Here is a 19,499-nt window from a genome sequence, read left to right as displayed (position 1 = left end):
TTTGATTGCTATCATTGTCAAACAATAACGATTAGCATTTTTGTAGACTGCAAAAATAAATGGGCAGGATAAGCAAATTTTCATTTGCATCTCATCATTTTACCTCCTTAAACAAAGTCCTGTCTGGCTTATTGTAAGATCAAAGTTTTGTTTATATTGAGTTGAGGGACTCCCTTACATAATGATCATCAGAGTAAATCCTGCAAAATCCACAACACCAATGGATGTGCGATACATCTTATTTTTGGAGTGATGTTCATTGAGGTCACTTTTATTTTCTATCTTATGGGCATAGATTTTGGTAAAGACAGTTTCTTTGTCACTGTTAAAAGAAGTTTAAGAAATGGGTCATTATTTCATGTTGAAATTTCAAGCTGCAGAAAATTGGGAGACTCACAAATCTCTTCCACTTACACAGGAATACTTTTGCAATTGGATCAATTGATGATTTACAACATCATAGAAATACCATAATAACCATGTTGATGCAAAAACCCAAACACAAAATTTTTACATTTTCTAATAAAGACAAAAGTATCATATGTACATAGGGTTTGACTTGATTTGAAAGACATCGTTAAAATATCTCATCATAAATGTAGACATTTAAAACTAAAATTGTACTGTTGTAAATGGCAGAATCATTACATATCATGGATTCATTGCTGATGGGAAAAGAAGACTTAAAACTCCTTAAAATGCTGCTACACACCTCATAACTTCTCTATCAAACTTGTAAAACATCATCTGATGCAACATAAATATCCCCAGTACAGTTTTCATCACTTGTACCAGACTGCACTTGTCTCTCCTCAGCATCTTCCATCTCCTCGTCTTTTGCATAAAATGCTACCAATGTTGATGAATCATATGTACTACCTTTGTCATTACAATCATGTACACTCTCCTCTTCATCAGTGTTCTCTGTTATGGCAGTATGATTATTATTCACAGCATCACTTTGATCAAGGTTGTTACTCCTATTAAAATCTACAGTTCTTTGATGTAATTGATGCAAACTTCTCATAGACAGGGCAGCTGCCTGCAGTCTGCCCTCAGTGTCCATTTCACTATATCCACTTGGAATCACTTCTCTTCTGTTCATTTCACTGTGCCTCCTAACTGTGTGGTCCATGACATTTTGTGAATTTGTATGTGCGAAGATTGGATGTCTGTTTGAAGCATTCATACTACAGATATTTGACATGACAGGCAGGTCTTCTTCAGAATATGGAGGTGGATCAAAAGAGTACCTCCTGCCTCGTACTGTCTCACCATGCACTGGGCCCATTATTTGTTCATACGGAGGAGGCGCCTCAAATATAGGATTAATATAAATTGGTCCTGTATGAGTTGTCACACTTACAGCTGCATTGCTGGCTAATTCAATCTCAGCACGTGAACCTCTGCCACTGAATGTATCTAAAGACAAACAAACAGATTTGTCAATAGACATGTAACTTAACAAACAGATTTCTCAATAGACATGCAACTTCTACAGATATTTTTATTTCTTGTCATTATATTTATATTTGCAGTGTAGTCATTCATTAATTTTTCTTTTGATGAATTTTCTGTGCATATGTCCACTCTTGAAAGAGAGGTACAAACAGAAATTAACCGATATCACAAACAGATTTCTCAATAGACATGCAACTTCTACAGATATTTTTCATTTCTTGTCATTATATTTATATTTGCAGTGTAGTCATTCATTAATTTTTCTTTTGATGAATTTTCTGTGCACATGTCCACTCTTGAAAGAGAGGTACAAACAGAAATTAACTAATATCACATCAAATGTAAAGCATACTATTAAACAGCCATATTAAAGCCAAACTTGAGACAAAAAAATACTTGAAAGTTAAAAGACATAAATCCAATCAACAGCAAAAAGTAAACATAGCGTCAATGATACTTGGCATACATTTGGTTCACTGTGGCAGGCCTGAGTGAGTATACTTCACTAAGTTACCCCTTGGAATATGCATACTAAGTTTCAACACATTATTTTGAACAAGTTATTCGAGAGAAAATGATTTTTTTACCAAAAATGGATAAAATTGCCTTAAAAAACAAATGCGAAAATTTCACCACAATTTGAAGACATTCTCCTAAGGTTGCCTCTTATGCACACCAAGTTTCAAAGTAATCAGAATAGTTAATTCAGAGAAAGGGATATTTTGACCAAAAATGCAAAACAAATTGTCCCAAAAATACAAATATGACAATTTTAATAAATCTCACATAGGTTAACCTTATGATTATGCATACCAACTGTCAAAGCAATGGGACATACAGTTTAAAAGATGAATGGTTTTGTATTGAAAATGGGAAAACTTGCCCCAAAATTCAACTATAATAACTTCACAACAATTTGAACAAATCTAACTAAAGTTGCCATAAAAACCTGCATACCATGTTTCAACCAAATCAGGCTTGTGGTGCAGAGTTTTAGCTATTTGCAGGATTTTCTTCTTTTTTTTTTTTTCTTTTTTTTTTTACCTCATTTGCATATTTTTGATACTGACATTTCATTTGAACAAATTCACATTTCCTCCCCTGGGTGCACCTGTACACCAAATACTAAGATGATAGGTATCTTGGTTTTGGAGTTTTTGATGTGGTCAGACATATATCTGCACACACGCTTACATACCCACATACATACAGACATTCAGACGCCACAATCTTACCATAGAAGCTCTCTTTGTTATATATACATATACCAAAGAGATCTAAAAATGGCTTTTTCAAATTTTAATGGAACACCATACTTTATCTTATCTATGATTCATACCTTGATTACCACTGATTGTACTGACAAATGACCTGGTTCTGGCTCGCTCTTGCCGTCGTTTGTTCATCCATATCTTGGCACTGATCAGAACTAACAGAAACATCATTGAGAAGACAGACACAGCACTGACAGTATACATAACATCTGCACTGACTCCAGGATCGTCTGTAACAGAAGGATCTTCATTAAAAGTGCTGTTTGACCCACCATCTGATACCCCTGAATTGGTACCTACCAGAGACAAAGAGTGAAGGGGAAATCTTCATCATTCAACATAGTAATGTAAAGCGTTCTGTGGACATGCACAACAACCAAGGAAAAATACTACACTGGGTATAATTATGAATAATTATACATGGAAGGTAAATGCCTCAAAAGGACACAATCAATGGTGGTTATGTTAATGCTTATGGAGCTATCATGAAAATTTGAATAGCTTTATGTGTTTATGATGGAGCAGTCAAGAAAGTTACTTGATTATGAATGATATCATTCACATTTCCATGCCCCACTGCAAAATATCTTGATCAATATATATAAGCTGAAAAATACTTAACCCTCAGCTTGTCTATTTCTACCACTGGTGTTATAGTCTGTTGTATGACAATTGGTACAGACAATGATGCTGTGGTCTACTGTGTATAATAACTGGTTCAACAATGACATTGAGGTCTGCCGCATGATATTTGGTGAAGCCAATAATGGTATGGTCTGCTGTATGACAATCTGTACAGCCAGTAATGTTTTGGTCTGCTTTATACGACAAGTGGTGCAGACAATGATAACATTGCATGCTGTATGGCAATTGGCATGGACCATTATGCCATGGTCTCTGCATGAAACTTGCTGCAGACATTGATGCAGAAAACGTTGGTATGGTCTGCTGTATGGCAAATGGTACAGATGATGATGCTATGGTCTCCCGTTTGACAATTGGTGCAGACAATAATGATCTGGTCTGCTGTATGACAACCAGTACAGACAATAGTGCTAATCATTTGCTGTTTGACGTATGGTGCATTCACTGACGACATGGTCAATTGTATGACAACTGAGGCAGACAATGATGGTGTGGTGTGCTTAACAATGGGTGCATACAATGATGGTGTGGTCCACGGTTTGACATTTGATGCACACAATGATGGTGTGGTCTGCGGTTTGACATTTGATGCACAAAATGATGGTGTGGTCCGCGGTTTGACATTTGATGCACACAATGATTGTTTAGTCCGCGGTTTGACAAATGATGTACAGTGTGGTCTGCCGTTTGACATTTGATGCACACAATGATGGTGTGGTCCGCGGTTTGACATTTGATGCACACAATGTTTAGTCCGCAGTTTGACAAATGATGTACAGTGTGGTCTGCTGTTTGACATTTGATGCACACAATGATGGTGTGGTCTGTTGTTTGACATTGATGCACACAATGATGGTGTGGTCCGCGGTTTGACAAATGATGTACAGTGTGGTCTGCTGTTTGACATTTGATGCACACAATGATGGTGTGGTCCGCGGTTTGACATTTGATGCACACAATGATGGTTTGGTCCGCGGTTTGACAAATGATGTACAGTGTGGTCTGCCGTTTGACATTTGATGCACACAATGATGGTGTGGTCCGCGGTTTGACATTTGATGCACACAATGTTTAGTCCGCAGTTTGACAAATGATGTACAGTGTGGTCTGCTGTTTGACATTTGATGCACACAATGATGGTGTGGTCTGTTGTTTGACATTGATGCACACAATGATGGTGTGGTCCGCGGTTTGACAAATGATGTACAGTGTGGTCTGCTGTTTGACATTTGATGCAAACAATGATGGTGTGGTCTGCTGTTTGACATTGATGCACAAAATGATGGTGTGGTCTGCTGTTTGACATTGATGCACACAATTATGGTGTGGTCCGTGGTTTGACATTTGATGCACACAATGATTGTTTAGTCGGCGGTTTGACAAATGATGTACAGTGTGGTCTGCTGTTTGACAAATGATGTACAGTGTGGTCTGTTGTTTGACATTTGATGCACGCAATTATGGTGTGGTCTGTTGTTTGACATTGATGCACACAATGATGGTGTGGTCCGCGGTTTGACAAATGATGTACAGTGTGGTCTGCTGTTTGACATTTGATGCACACAATGATGGTGTGGTCTGCTGTTTGACATTGATGCACAAAATGATGGTGTGGTCTGCTGTTTGACATTGATGCACACAATTATGGTGTGGTCCGCAGTTTGACATTTGATGCACACAATGATTGTTTAGTCCGCGGTTTGACAAATGATGTACAGTGTGGTCTGCTGTTTGACAAATGATGTACAGTGTGGTCTGTTGTTTGACATTTGATGCACGCAATTATGGTGTGGTCTGTTGTTTGACATTGATGCACACAATGATGGTGTGGTCCGCGGTTTGACAAATGATGTACAGTGTGGTCTGCTGTTTGACATTTGATGCACACAATGATGGTGTGGTCTGCTGTTTGACATTGATGCACAAAATGATGGTGTGGTCTGCTGTTTGACATTGATGCACACAATGATGGTGTGGTCTGCTGTTTGACATTTGATGCACACAATGATGGTGTGGTCCGCAGTTTGACAAATGATGTACAGTGTGGTCTGCTGTTTGACATTTGATGCACACAATGATGGTGTGGTCTGCTGTTTGACATTGATGCACACAATGATGGTGTGGTCTGCTGTTTGACAATTTGTTCTGACAGTGATGTTTTGGTCTACTGTATGACATTTTAAGGAAACTGTGATACAGTGGTCTTGTGTTCTAGAAATTGAATGAATAGACTACAGTAGCTTCAATGTGATTTCAAAACACATGAAATGCCTCTGACGCAACACATCAGACATGCATACTATGGTTCAACATACATGTATATCAAGTTGGTTGTTTCAAGTTGAAGGAGAAAGTTATGAAATATAAGATGTGGTGTGCTCTGTGATATGAGGACACACTGGAGATTAAGTTTATCACCTGTTGTACTAATATGGCAATTATCTTCATCTCTGTCTTCAACACCGTCAATAATACCAGATTCATGACAGTGGTCAAATCCGTCACAAACTAAATTTGCATGTATACATCGGCTGGAACCACAGAAAAAGAATCCATTGTGACACGATCCATTACCTAGAAAACATTGAATCATATTGTGTGTATTACAGTCTTACAATGTTTGTAATCATTTTTATTAGGTGGCTCCAGGGGCTCCAATCTCGCTGACACTGGCCTCTGTTCATTTTAAAGATTATTTTTCTTGTCTTCTTCTTCTTTTGCTATTTCTTCCACCACATTTTTGTTGCCCTAGAACTTGAAAACTAATGCACACTTTAAACCTCTGAAACTTGGCAAATGGTCTAGAATGTCCTCAAACACCTCTACCTTTTGAATTTCACCTGGACATGTGACCAGGCTTACGGAGTGGATTTTCTGAAAATTTAAAATGGCTTCTTTTCAAAAATCTCTGGGCTAATAAATGACACAATTTTACAGGTGGCATGCATGTCTTCTGCATTTTAACCCCTTGACTACCAAGGCCAATGTATTCCTATATACCAGGCCCCTTTTGTAAATATTGATAAAATCTTGGGTGTGGTCATTGCATGAACACTGCTTAGAGTAAAATTTAAGTGAGTACCAATAAACCATATATTTTCTGAATCAGCATGAAATTTCCCACTTTTTCATACATGAGTTTTGTATTTCCAGGTCACGTGACTGGTCACATGACACATCATGTGACCAGAGTTGGCAAAGAATATGAATATTTGAAGCATCAGGATGTGTTTTGAATCCATAAAATGACGCAAATTTGAATACAGTTGCAATTTTCATGGCATTGTCTTTACATATATGTAATAATAACTACCCTTTACTTTATTTATAGATGTACCTATTTAAGATTTTTCTCACAAAAGGCAGAGTAAATGAACCACAAACATCAGCATCTGACATGATTCTGTATTTGAAAATCAACACATTTTATATTTGTAAACACCTGCTTTATGTCTTCCTTGCAGAAACATGCATCTAAAATGGTTATGATTTATCAAAAAATAATTCACAATATTTAAAAATACATTTTAGGGAACAACATATCACATGACCAAACACATGACCAGTCATGTGACCAGTCATATTGATAATATGTCTGCTATAAAATTTCACTGGTTTATAGTAAAAAATTGTATTTCCTCTTGTTTCATTCACGAATATTGCTGTTAATAATAGAACATACCGGTATTTACATATAAATATTTTGTTTTCGATAAATAAACATTTCATTTCAGTAAAAAAAAACAAACCATAAACATCTTCGCGATCGTCCGTACTTCTGAAAACTGTAAACAATCAGCACGATGCTTCTGTGATCATCCTGACCTTTCAGGGTCGAGGTCAAGGGTCACGACATTTGCTTCCGGATTTTGGCCATACTCGGACATACAGGGTGCAATCACATTCAGGCCAGATCGGAATACATCAATCTTAGTTGCGCTGCGTGCCAACACCAAAATTACGGGATTTTTAGGGACAAAAATGAAGCAAATACGCCTATTTCACTGTGCCAGATATTTCCGGCACTCAAGGTATATGGTAATTCAATATTGCGCTTGATATATCCGGCGTTCAAGGTAGTCAAGGGGTTAATATTTGCACATAAAATCATAAGTGAACATGATCTTAAGCGTCATGTTGGATTTTTTAAAATGGCACCATTAATGGCAATGTGTTTCCAGTTAAACAATGCATGAATACCCACAAATACTAAGAAGAAATTAAAAGATTTGTAGATTTTTTATATTTCACTTCTTTCAGAGAGCTTTGCAATTAGAATATGCTGACTATGATTACAGTAGGGAGATTAACTACTTGATTGGGTTGTAATGGTTGACTATCTGTTTTGTTCATTTGCAACTTTGATCAAATACAGAATATTATCATACATGCTATGCCTGTATTGCCATTCTTCTATTGTTCAGACGGTACTGATATGAGCCCATATTTTAACTAGTGAAAATATGGATTATATTTTCACTGTAACCGAACTACTTACAGCGACGCGTACGCGTGACCTTCGCTGTATGCATGACCATCGTTGGTATATGTACATATAAAACAGCTGAGCGAATAAGACAAATGACAATCCGAAATGTCATTATGATTATGGTCAAAATTATGTTGTTTGCAGTCACTTTATGGGCATTACACTTAGGCACAAGTACAGTTGTACCAAAATCATACAAACAAACGTATTGAAAATTTGTATAATTTGCCGACACCTGTCAATTCACGGCCGGTCCCGTGGCGGCAGTGTTTTCGTGTCGTCTACGCTGCTGAAGATTACACCATGGATGTATGATTACACATAAAGATATCGGTTGACAGAGCATCATGATAGAATCGCTTTACGACAAGTTTCTGTTGATGAGCTTGAATTACAAGTGGTGAATTACATCGTTTACAGTCGTAAATGAGCCATGAAAATCCAATCGCACGAAAATACTCGCGACAGACAAGGTTGAAGGTGCACATGATATTTGTACCTGTCAGTGCACAGGTCATGTTCGTGTCTGGTGGCACCGATGCGGTGCGGGTTTCAGATACAATGTACCATCTAGGGAAAGTAAAACTTTCGCTTATAAGTTTAGTTCTATTTAGGCAAGCCAGGAACGAAAATATACGAGCAGACGACGGAAATACCTTTGAAATGTTTTATTCGTACAGCAACAAATAAAAATCACGAACGAGTTACGACACTAGTCACTACAGCTTACAGTGTACTCACTTCATGTTTTCACTAATCCGCTTACTGAGATGGTAAATTCGGCATATTTGACGTCTGGGAATATGTATAATTTTTCGAGATAAACTGACTGGTACGGGTATTATATCCACTGTATGTGCATTCATAGATGTCGCAGAGCTGCTTGCTCTGTGCTCTCAGCTGTTCATACTCGATAGAGTTTGAGCGTGGCGCGAGTATTTTGACCCGATTTTGGCGGCCTCATAACTTTCAGGCAGGGATGAGATTATGTATCAAAACACGAAAACACACCCATTTTACAAACTCCCGCCTATGTTTTACATCCACCGTCATTTTAAACTAAAAATAAATCTTCTTCAAATTGTGAAAACCTGTGTCAACATCGTAATATTTAATTTGTTTGCTTTAAAAGTGCTCCATAAACCCTCCTTTGAAGTGGAATGGCCCAATAGCGGAATAATATCAAGAAGTGATACGGTTGTCATCACTCCTTAGCAACCAACTTTTTATAAGTACAGCCTGGAGGAAGCAAGGTCGATTTCAAGTTGATTTCGTCGCTAATTTCGGAGCGTCTGTAGGAAAACAGTCATAACCAAAGCATGCATGTATGATAAAGGGGTTATTACACAAAGTTTGGGCGATACCACGTCGTATTCTCGTGATGTGTTCGTATTTTGACTCGTTGCTGCGCAACTCGTCAAAATACGGACACATCACTCGAATACGACGCGGTATCGCCCAAACTTCGTGTAATAACCCCTAAATCCTTTACTAGGAACATCTTTTTGCAAATACCGCAGTTACACATTAAATATTGTCTGACGTAAGAAACTTTGACCATTTTCATTAGATTCATGTTTTTATTTCCTCACTAGCATCAGGCTTTTCATTGGAAGCTGGCAGCCAGCCAGCCAAATTGCATGGCTGGTGAGGTAATTTCTCTGGGAGTAAAATCACAAAATTGCAAGCAAATACTGAATGACATAAAAAATACTGTCTCTGACTGTTAGTCCACTATACATCTTTTTTCAGAAATGTGAGATTTAGCAAATGACTCAAGAAGATTGCAGATTAAAAGGGTGATAAAGTTCGCGGACACCCACTACACAAATCCATAATGCATCACAGCGCTGGAATACATGCACACAGCCAGCTAGAAAGTAATGAATTGGTGGTTGTGTTATGATATGTATATCAGATAGTTTCTTGCCAATTAGACTGTCATACACAAAAACATCACTATATATTCAATGATAAAGATGACACAAGTTTATTTATTCAAAGACTAAATATATTTTATTATTTTGCACGTTAAATCAGCGACACCGATCCATGTAGTAAACTGCCAAAAATGCCTATGGGTTGGTTCACAGGGGTATTATGGCTGTGACCCTTGACCCGAGTGCATTAGATAGCCACCACTAGCACCACTGCGATATCAGAGCTAATGCTACAGGTGTCTGTGAATCTGATGATAACTTCCATACAGATGTACCAAATCTACATAATAATAGTCATCTTATCCACTTTGTGTGCATATACCTGAATTTGCATCAAAATAGGAATATACCCACCAAATTTCAAAGCCCTTGGGCAAGTACAATTATCATATAAGTTTGTAATTTTTGACTATTTTTCCAATAAATGTTGTCATTTGCATACCAGTCATTCTACCATTGTTTGAATTACATATTTAAAGTACACATCTTTTCATCTATCATTGAAAGTTTGGTTGTCCTGAATACAGCAATTGCATGCTAACACTACATGTATGTACATCAATGCCAACTGGTAGAATACACCACGTACATAGATTGTGGACACTTTTGAAAGTTTGACAGGTGCACAATTATTGTGTAAAATTAGCATAATTTGTGCAGCAGAAAATGTTGGACTGTACTGCTCAAGCACAAATTCCTTCAAAAGTATACCAACAGTTTAATGTTTCAAAACAATGGGTTTATATTTTGAAGTACAGTGAGAAAAAAATCATGAAAAGTTAAAGCTACTGGGAGCCGGGAAGATGATGTATGTTGAATGTTGGTCACTAAAAATGACCAAAATTTTTGCTGATAATTTTCCTACAAATTTCAACTGTAACAGTTATATTTTTCTCTGATCTGTCTCTGTGTGTGCATATTTAGACATGGTTTTAAGGAGCATTATACCTTAAGGGGGCGCTGCACCCAACACAACGTATTTTGCTCAAAAATCACTTTTGAATATAAATTCAATTTTAATCAATTTGTCAATCCAAGATTAAAATATTGGTTGGGTTCACCTTTTAGCTTGCCAAGTAGTCATAAGTTGCTTGATAGAGAAGTGTTAATTTATGCAAATGTAGGCAAATCACCCAATTTCCTGGCTTCTCTTTTCTCCAAATTTCAAAATTTCGAAAGAATTCAATTCTACTCTGGCTGGATCAAATTTTCCAAAATTTTCAGATTATGATCTTTAAATGTTGTATGACAAAACTATTTTGTTTGGCAATAAAGTTCTAGACTTACATTTTGAATAAGAGGCATTATAATTTTGCTAATCATGTTTTTAATCACTTTTTTGAGTGTCAGTCTTTCAACCTTTGCTATTTTAGCATGAGGATAGATAATGAAAACTAAAAGTCGTTTTTTTTCTACATGTACTCTTCTTTCAAGTGAAGTATTACATTTCAGAAAAGTGTCATGTTTTTGACTTAAATTAATTTCTATCATTTATATCAAAAATGAGGTTTTTTACCCTGAATATACACCCCCTTCATCCTTCAAGTAAACTATTGCTACCCTGATACTAAACTTGAACCTCTGCTTTTTGAAAATATATAGAATAAAGGGGTTTCCCTGTCATCCTGGATGAGAAGTATTCCTTTGAAAACAACTGTGTTAATTGGCAACATGCATCTCCACATTCAGGAGGCATTTACTTGCATATATTTAGGTGCCTCACCATTAATCTTGCAGATATTTAATTGTACACTTCCTAAAAGGCCTGGAGGGTTGGTATTAATGATATGTCACCTATATTTTTAGGAGACCTGTGACCTACCATAACTTTGCTCGGCACCTTTTGCGTATATAGGCACTATCAGAAAACAACATGTTGGCGAGTCATTGAATCAAAGCATGTGTACAGTTGTGATATAATGCACAGACCTATCAATAGGCTTCCTCCAATGGTCAGAGGATTGGTGTTTTGAGGTAGTATGTGCCTTGAAAGTGTAAGACTTAAACTTTGGTTCAAACTTTCCTTTAGTAATCTTTCAATCATTATCTTTCATAATCATGAATAAAAATGGGGGTCAACGTGCAAATGTTGGTACTAGAGAAACAAATAACCCTTGATGTACCAATATTTGAGATTCAAAATGGTCTGTCCTGCATTGACTCTATGGAAAAAAAGAAAAATTGTCTAAGCATGTGAAGTGATGAACCCCCACAAATGTTGTATGAGAAGAAAATTGTAAAGTTTGAGAGTCTGTCCACGAGGCGCGTTCTACATGTACCTTAAGGCTTTGGGTTAACTATGGAGCAAAGTACTTTCCCAAATATTGTAGTCAATGGCCTCTGACTTACTTTGACTAACTCTTGCAAATCGTGGTATATGTATATAATAAGGTTTTGCTTGGCATCAGATGACCTTTTCTTATGATAAAAGCTATTTCATCCATCTATTGATACTGAGAAGCAGATTTGTTGGACCCCTTCAAGGTACTAGCATGTTTGATGTTTTTGTTTACAGTTGATGATGCATTGTGTTAGATTTTCACAGCTACATTAAAGTTATCAAGTTCATGATAACTATTGCATGAAGCACAAGTCTTGATCATACGTTAGGCTGGAAATTTTTAAAAACTGATTATATTTTAAACAAGAAAATCACTACCGATATGTAGAAATTTTTATAATGATCAACAAATGTAAAATTTGCAAGTTTGTGAAATCCTATTTTAATGCTCATATACTTTTAGGTGTTCTTGGGTAAATAATTGACTCCATTTCATGAAATATTTGTGGAAAATAAGTTGGCATGTCTGCAGGAAATGTTGTATACTTTGAATCACATAATATTATTGGTTACCTGGTGATGTCATCAAAATTTAAAATAGTGTTCACTTACTTGTTGATGCAAATGCAGCATATATAGCCACCAGAAGATCTGTACTTCTGAACCAGGCCTTAAATCTGATGTACAGTTGATTAGTGTCACTCACAATTGGTGAAGCCCATGAATTGTATTCTGCAGTAAGTAACGGAGCCATGGAAGTGACACCATCATGTATTTCTAGAAAGTTAACACTCCCATCAGCAGCTGTATCAAATATCAAACCAGGTCAAAAATGTGAGTTCAAACTCAAAGATTCAAAAGAAGAACACGAAAACTCCTTATTTCCTCCAAACGTCATATGCATTTGCAGGGATTTCATTAGGAACTGGCAGCTGGCAAAATTGACTTTCACGATTTCACTGGCTACGTTTTGGGCAAATTGATACTCTTTCGTTGCTAAAATATTTTTACCTTCTGAAATGGTTCAGATATGTATTTCAAGCCGTGTAATCAAACTATCCAGCCGCTTTGATGTGAAACAAAGTTTAGTAGACTATCGACTATAATCACCTTGTAGCATGTTTAGCCTGAATTCAAAAAATTGCAATGAATTGCAGCGTACGATTCGATTGGCTACTGCATTTTCTGAGTCCTACATGGTGAACTTTCTATCTGCAAATGAAAATGTGTGTACTACTACTTCTGCCTGCCCTCATAAGTTCCATTGAAAATGGGTGATAAACAAACTACAAAGCAGTCACAAGGTCAAGTTTCACTGTACGATCTCAGGTTTTTGAAGCATACAAAGAAACAAGAGAAAGGTTGTTACATGGATTTCAATTGTTTTTGAAGGCAATGGCCTGATTAATTTTGACACCCTACATGTACTTCAAACCCCTAATTTGTAAAATCTTTATAAAAGCATCCACAATGAAATTGTACCATAAACGTGCATACAGTAGATGTTTACATTAAATTGCAGTCATCAAAAATACTGACAACAAGGCATGTTTCATGCAGTGATTAGTCCTACCATAAAACGTGATAAAGCTCAATAGACTGATGTTTAAACCTAGTTACATGACCATGTAAGAGAGTAATTGAGAAATATGGAATTAATGAACATGAATTAGTTCTTACCGGCTCTAGGAAATTTTTGGGCATAAATGAGGACCCTTTCTCCAATGGGAGCAGATATGACCCAGATACAATCATAGTACAAGTAACTGTTGGACATCGCAATAGTTAATCCTAGAGTGGGACGTTTGACCAATACTCCACCTAGTGGGTTCAGTGTATAAGCTCCACAATCTGAAATGGAGAAGTTTTTTGGTTAATAGTGTCACTGATACGAGTGTTACATGGCCGGGTTTTTTATCAGTTTCATCTCTGAACAAATAGATGAAGTGAACAACTTTCAAGGAAGGACAAAGGCAAAGTTTATTTTACAGCCCACAGTTAAAAGGGACTAATCAACATAACATTGTTTTTTTGAGGCGATTTCACAATTTTTTGCAAATTGAGATCAAGCACATAAGCTCTTGTTTTCAGGTAAGTTTTAATGTTGGAGTAATGTCACTTGTGATATGAGTTGCCATAAGCTACAAGCTCATCAATCCTTGTGGTATTCACCTGATTGGCTGAAGACTTATCCTAACACAGAGAAGCATATAATATGTCACAGTGCATTGTCCTTATACCAAGTTTTGATGGGATCTGTGCATGCAAATCTGTGTAACAGCTTTGGGCATGAAAAATCATGACAACTTGGCCACCAGACAGCAATATTGGAGAGTATCATGATACAAATTGGCATGAATATTAAAGTTCATCATAATTCATTGTGCCTACACCAATTTTAAAATAAGATGAGTTCACGCATGACTGCATAATGGCTATAGGCATGAAAATTCTTTAAAAATGGCCATTTTGTACCAAATATTAATAAAATTTGTTGAGGCATGTCTGCGTAATAGTGATAAAATGGCCAACTTGCAACCATTTTTAAAGTAAGAAGACATCACATAAAATTAAGCAGCTAATTATAGCACTTAAAACTATTCCTGATATATGTTATAGTTTTGATAGAAATCTATTTGAAATAAAAGTTTGATGACAAAACCAACTTCTTGGAACATTTATAGATTTAATGTAGGATCAAATACAATTTTATCATATGTAATGATTAACAACACGTGTTATTCATTACATCTGCCAATATATTTGATGGTGTGGTCTAACAGAAGGCATAGCACAAAGACCATTTCACCCATTTATAATATAAAACAATAAGAAAGTACTTAAATAATCGTTAGGTACAAATGGCCTTTTTTACCTACCTGTGTATGGTTTGTTAAGCCATCTTACATCTAACAACATAAAAACAAGAAGAGAAAGACAATGTGGTCAGACCAAGCTGTGTAATACTTCATGTAAATGAGACCCTACTTCAATAAATCACTTGGCCATACAGCCATATATACCTTAGATTGTTTGGATAAGTTGGTTGTAAATTATTGATCAGAATAGCCATAGTTATTACATAAAGTTTGCTAGTGAAAAGGAAGACTAAAATTTCAAAGACTTCAAAATGCATAAGCATTGACTCCGCCAAAATGTTCTACTGGATACGATGTTGTGAATACACAAAATGTTAATTAAAAATGGAAAGACAATTTGTACAAACATTTTTAGTGGTGCGGCATGGCAAACCCATTGTGCATTTTGTGATAAAAGCACCAAACTTGGCTGAAATGTGTCTTAATATGTGCTGAACAAATTCAGATACCGAGCCACTGAAAATCTACCGAAGCGTTGCCATGGCAACCATTTTTTTTCAAAATGGCTGCCAGAAGGTATTTCTCACCTAGTAAATGTCAACTGCAGAAGTTTTTGGGTAGCTTTAGGTGGATATTTTCAATAAGAAACTGTGAAAAGAGTTATTTGAAAATTCTTTTTAATTTTCTTCACCTCCTGACTTGTTAAACGGGGAAATACAGACAAAAAACACAATCTTATGCATAAAATGCAGGGTATTAGATCCTATAAAAGGATGACGCTATGTCAGCAGTCAAGATATGTTAGGCCGTGGGCGCGCTAGAAGGGTCTACTTGCACCCTTAGAATAACAAACCTGTCTTTGTAGAAGCCATGGGATCCCTAGAATACGAAATAGAATTTTGACAGAAAAAAAAAGGGATGCAATAACTGTTATGGTCGACTTTTGAACGGTACTGCAAAATAACCATTTTGCTCCCCACGTGCATTTTTCTTGTAGTACTTGTAAGTCATCTGCTAAGTTTTTTTAATATTACCTGACTTGTCGGATACCATTAGAATGGAAATTTATTCCTCTTTAAAATGACATATGTAGTATGCAATATCTTCGATAGCTTTTTATGAAATGGGACAAAAACTTACCCAATACCCCAAAAAATCTGAAATTCTACCACTTTTTTACCTTGGCATAACACAAAAGGCAATGCTTTGTATGACATCTGTTTATTCGCTACAGGGACATGTCAAATTATGAAATAGACTTTTGATAGGAAAAATATTGGAATGCTATAGGTCTACCGGTCATACTTTGAAGGGTACCGCAAAATTACAGTATTGCCAACTCGCATGCATTTTCGTTAAACCTGTCTTCTTGTAAGTCATCTGCTGAGCTTATTTTTTTACATAACCTAGCTTGTGGCTAACATTGGTAACGGATTTTATTCTTCTTTTAGATGACATATTTTAATATGCAATATTTTCCATAGCTTTTATAAAATATGACAAACTTACCCTATACCCAAAACTTTATATTGCAAATCACTGTCACTGCTTATCTCAAATTCTACCAATTTTTACCTAAACATATTAAAAGGGCAATTCTCTGTGTGCAATCTGTTTTATTTGCTAAGGAGACATATGAAAATATAAAAGAGACTTTTAACAGAAAAAATATTGGAAAAGGAAACTGTAAAGTCAAAGTATTGCGAATCGCACCTTGTTAAACGTCAAATTTTACCATTTTTTAACCTAGACATATAATAAAGGGTAATGCCTTGTATGAAGTCTGTTTTGTTTGCTATAAGGACCTGTCACAAATACGAAATAGACTTTTGGGCAATGCCTTGTGTGAAATTTGTTTTATTTGCTAGAAGGCCATGTCACAAATATGAAATAGACTTTAACTGAAAAATATTGGGACGCAACAGCTGTCACAGTCATGTGTTGAAGGGTACCGCAAAATCACGATTTTGAGCTGAGACCAACGAAAATTTTTATTACCATGTCTTTGTTTAAGTCATATGCCGAGCCTAACTTATACATAGCCTGGTTGTGGGGTATCATTAGCAAAGCGATTTATTTTTCTTTAAGGTGAACTTTGTAATATACAAATATCCTTTACAGTTTTCATGAAATGGGACCAAGACTTACCTAATACCCCAAAGGACTACATTTCAAATTACGGCTTATCTAACGTTTTACCATTTGCTTTTGCTCCACACAATACAGAAGGCAATATAATGCTTATATGAAATTCGTTTTGTTTGTAACAGACGTATGTCAAAATATGAAGTGAACTTAATATAATTTAGTCGCCACTGGGATCATATTTCTAGGGGTACACAGATACGGCAAATTTCCTGAAACATATAAATTTTTATCAAACACGTATTTATGAAAGAATTCAGCCAAAATCATAGTCACGGATGATCTCAAAATATTATCAGCATCGTATATTAAATTATTTTGTTTCAAGTTTGTTTTGTAAACTGTATCAATGAGCACAGCTAATTCAACAGTTTAGCTGATCCAATAATCGTTTCTAAACATCATACATTACATCAAAATTACCTGGGCGTTCCTGAAGAAAAACTTGTATAGATATATCAGAAAGCTGGACTTTCTTCATAAACAAAATATTATGGAATAGATATACCTGATATTTAGCTGCTCTAATTATCGTTTCCAAACTTCATAAATTAGCACAAGTGTCTAAAGATATGTCATATAGCTTGGCTTTCTTCAATAACAAAAATAGGGATATGTCCAATATTTAGCTGCTCTAATGATAATTTCTAAACTTCATAAATAAGCAGAAATTTAGCTAGCCATTCTTAGGTACTTTATTCCTGGATATATCCGATATTTGGTCGATTTCATTATCGTTACTAAACTTTATAAATTGGCTCAAGTTTAGCTGGCATTCTTCAGTAAAATATTTCAGGATATATCCCATATTGAACCGATCTAATTATCGTTTCTAATCTTTACGAATTAAATCAAATGATGTTCAATAGTTTAAAAGCATGTATCTGATACTTGATCGACCTCATTATTGCTTATACACTCAGTATACTTTATAAAGTAGATCAGATTAAGCTGGGCTGACATGTTCAAAACGTTCAAAATTTGGTAATAGCTTTTCTGTAATTGTATGTCACTGAATGTGCAAATGATTTATTGTGAATACAAAACTGCGTAAATTCTCTGAGATTTATGTTTCAATCTGGACTACAGTGTCACTGTTTGTATAGGAAGGTTCCCATTTGATCAGATAATTGGCCAGCCAACACTACCTTGCTTAGGTCTTGGGTGTATGTGTCAAGTGGATAACAAGAAAATGATTGGCAAATATTTAGGGTTGTCGTTTAAACTTGTTGTCTTAGCCTATGTAAACACCATGGAAAGGAATAAAATACTCGCAAGCTGACTAGCTATGCAAAAGCAAGCAGAGATCCGGGGATTGCCAAGCCCGGACGTGACGGACAAAAGTGCAGGATTGTGTTTTAGCTTTACTTTCCCTACCTTTCATGTTTGTTAAAACAAAAGAAAGTGGAGTAATACAATCTAATTTATGGTACAATGTTTTTGCATTTCAACAACAAGTTATGTACGACCAAGAAATTAGTACCAAAATATACGATGTTCAAAATATTATAGGCATGAATCCATATATATATTTATGCAATAGACCATCGACATTGAAATAACTCTAAAACCAATATCTAAATCATGAAATAGATATCAAATTACAGAAGATAAGTTTCATGTGAAATGAATTATGAAAAGTTATGTATAAAATATAGTACATATAGCCGAAAAATAATATAAAAATAGATCGTATTCTCCACGTGGTCAAATTTTAAACGGCCTCACTTATGTACTAATTGTAGTTACATGATAAATCTCTAACATTGACAATTATGGGATTATATAAGAGATTTCCCCCAAAATGTTATTGTTTTTAACGTTAAAACTAGAAGGGTTGTTATACAGTAAATATTATTGTACTTTTTTGTATGTAGGCCTACGCGTGAATGTAGATGAACAAGAGTGAGAGATAGGGTTAAATTCCCCGCACAATTTTCCACGTCAGGCCTTGTGATTTAACATCCTGCAAAACTTGTCAATGGCTGACTCATAACAATTAGAAAAGATAATTAGTCTATGTCAAAATATTGCACATATTCAACATTTCTACTCAAGAACACTCAATCCATTGGAAGAACATGGAACTGGCTGTTTTTACACTCGGACGCATCATACCCTCCCCACCACAGCCATGGGCCAATCTAGGCCTATTTGCAAAACCTGGTGAGTGTCGCACGCACCAGCTACAACTCTAAAAATGCTTAAAACTGGTGCACCAACGATTAAAAATAAGAATAAAATAAATAAACTCTTAACAATACCTTCTGATAGTCTAACTACACAGAACAGCTGACAGCTGATCATCGTATAAAACATTCAATTTGACAATTTTGAATCTTCCACTTTTGCCTGTTTCAACCATATTGTCAATAATTTTATTAAGAGAACCCGTTTTTCTAGTAAAATGAAATTATAAAACAATAAAAATGCAAATAGTAATCT

The 19,499-nt window shown here is 35.8% G+C and overlaps 1 protein-coding gene across 7 annotated transcripts in view; it reads right to left on the bottom strand.

The window, feature by feature from the left end:
- Positions 1-231: 231 nt before the first annotated feature.
- Positions 232-19,499, bottom strand: part of LOC139148501 (uncharacterized) — a 77,984-nt gene continuing 58,716 nt past the window's right edge. For 3 of the 7 annotated variants that reach the window (XM_070719987.1, XM_070719989.1, XM_070719990.1), the window contains exons 7-12: positions 14,970-14,999; positions 13,771-13,941; positions 12,703-12,894; positions 5,799-5,954; positions 2,801-3,031; positions 288-1,422 (exon numbers count right to left, since the gene is read on the bottom strand). In XM_070719987.1, the coding sequence (XP_070576088.1) occupies positions 728-1,422; positions 2,801-3,031; positions 5,799-5,954; positions 12,703-12,894; positions 13,771-13,941; positions 14,970-14,999 (1,475 nt within the window). In that variant the 3' untranslated portion in view covers positions 288-727. Of the gene's footprint in view, positions 1,423-2,800; positions 3,032-5,798; positions 5,955-12,702; positions 12,895-13,770; positions 13,942-14,969; positions 15,000-19,499 lie in introns of all 7 variants that reach the window. The other 4 variants (XM_070719986.1, XM_070719988.1, XM_070719992.1 and 1 more) reach the window with 4 other exon arrangements.

The sequence above is a fragment of the Ptychodera flava genome, chromosome 13 (genome assembly GCF_041260155.1).
Source record: "Ptychodera flava strain L36383 chromosome 13, AS_Pfla_20210202, whole genome shotgun sequence".
NCBI lineage: Eukaryota > Metazoa > Hemichordata > Enteropneusta > Ptychoderidae > Ptychodera > Ptychodera flava.
Note: the sequence above shows the minus strand (reverse complement) of the source record. Positions and strands in the feature narration are given on the sequence as shown.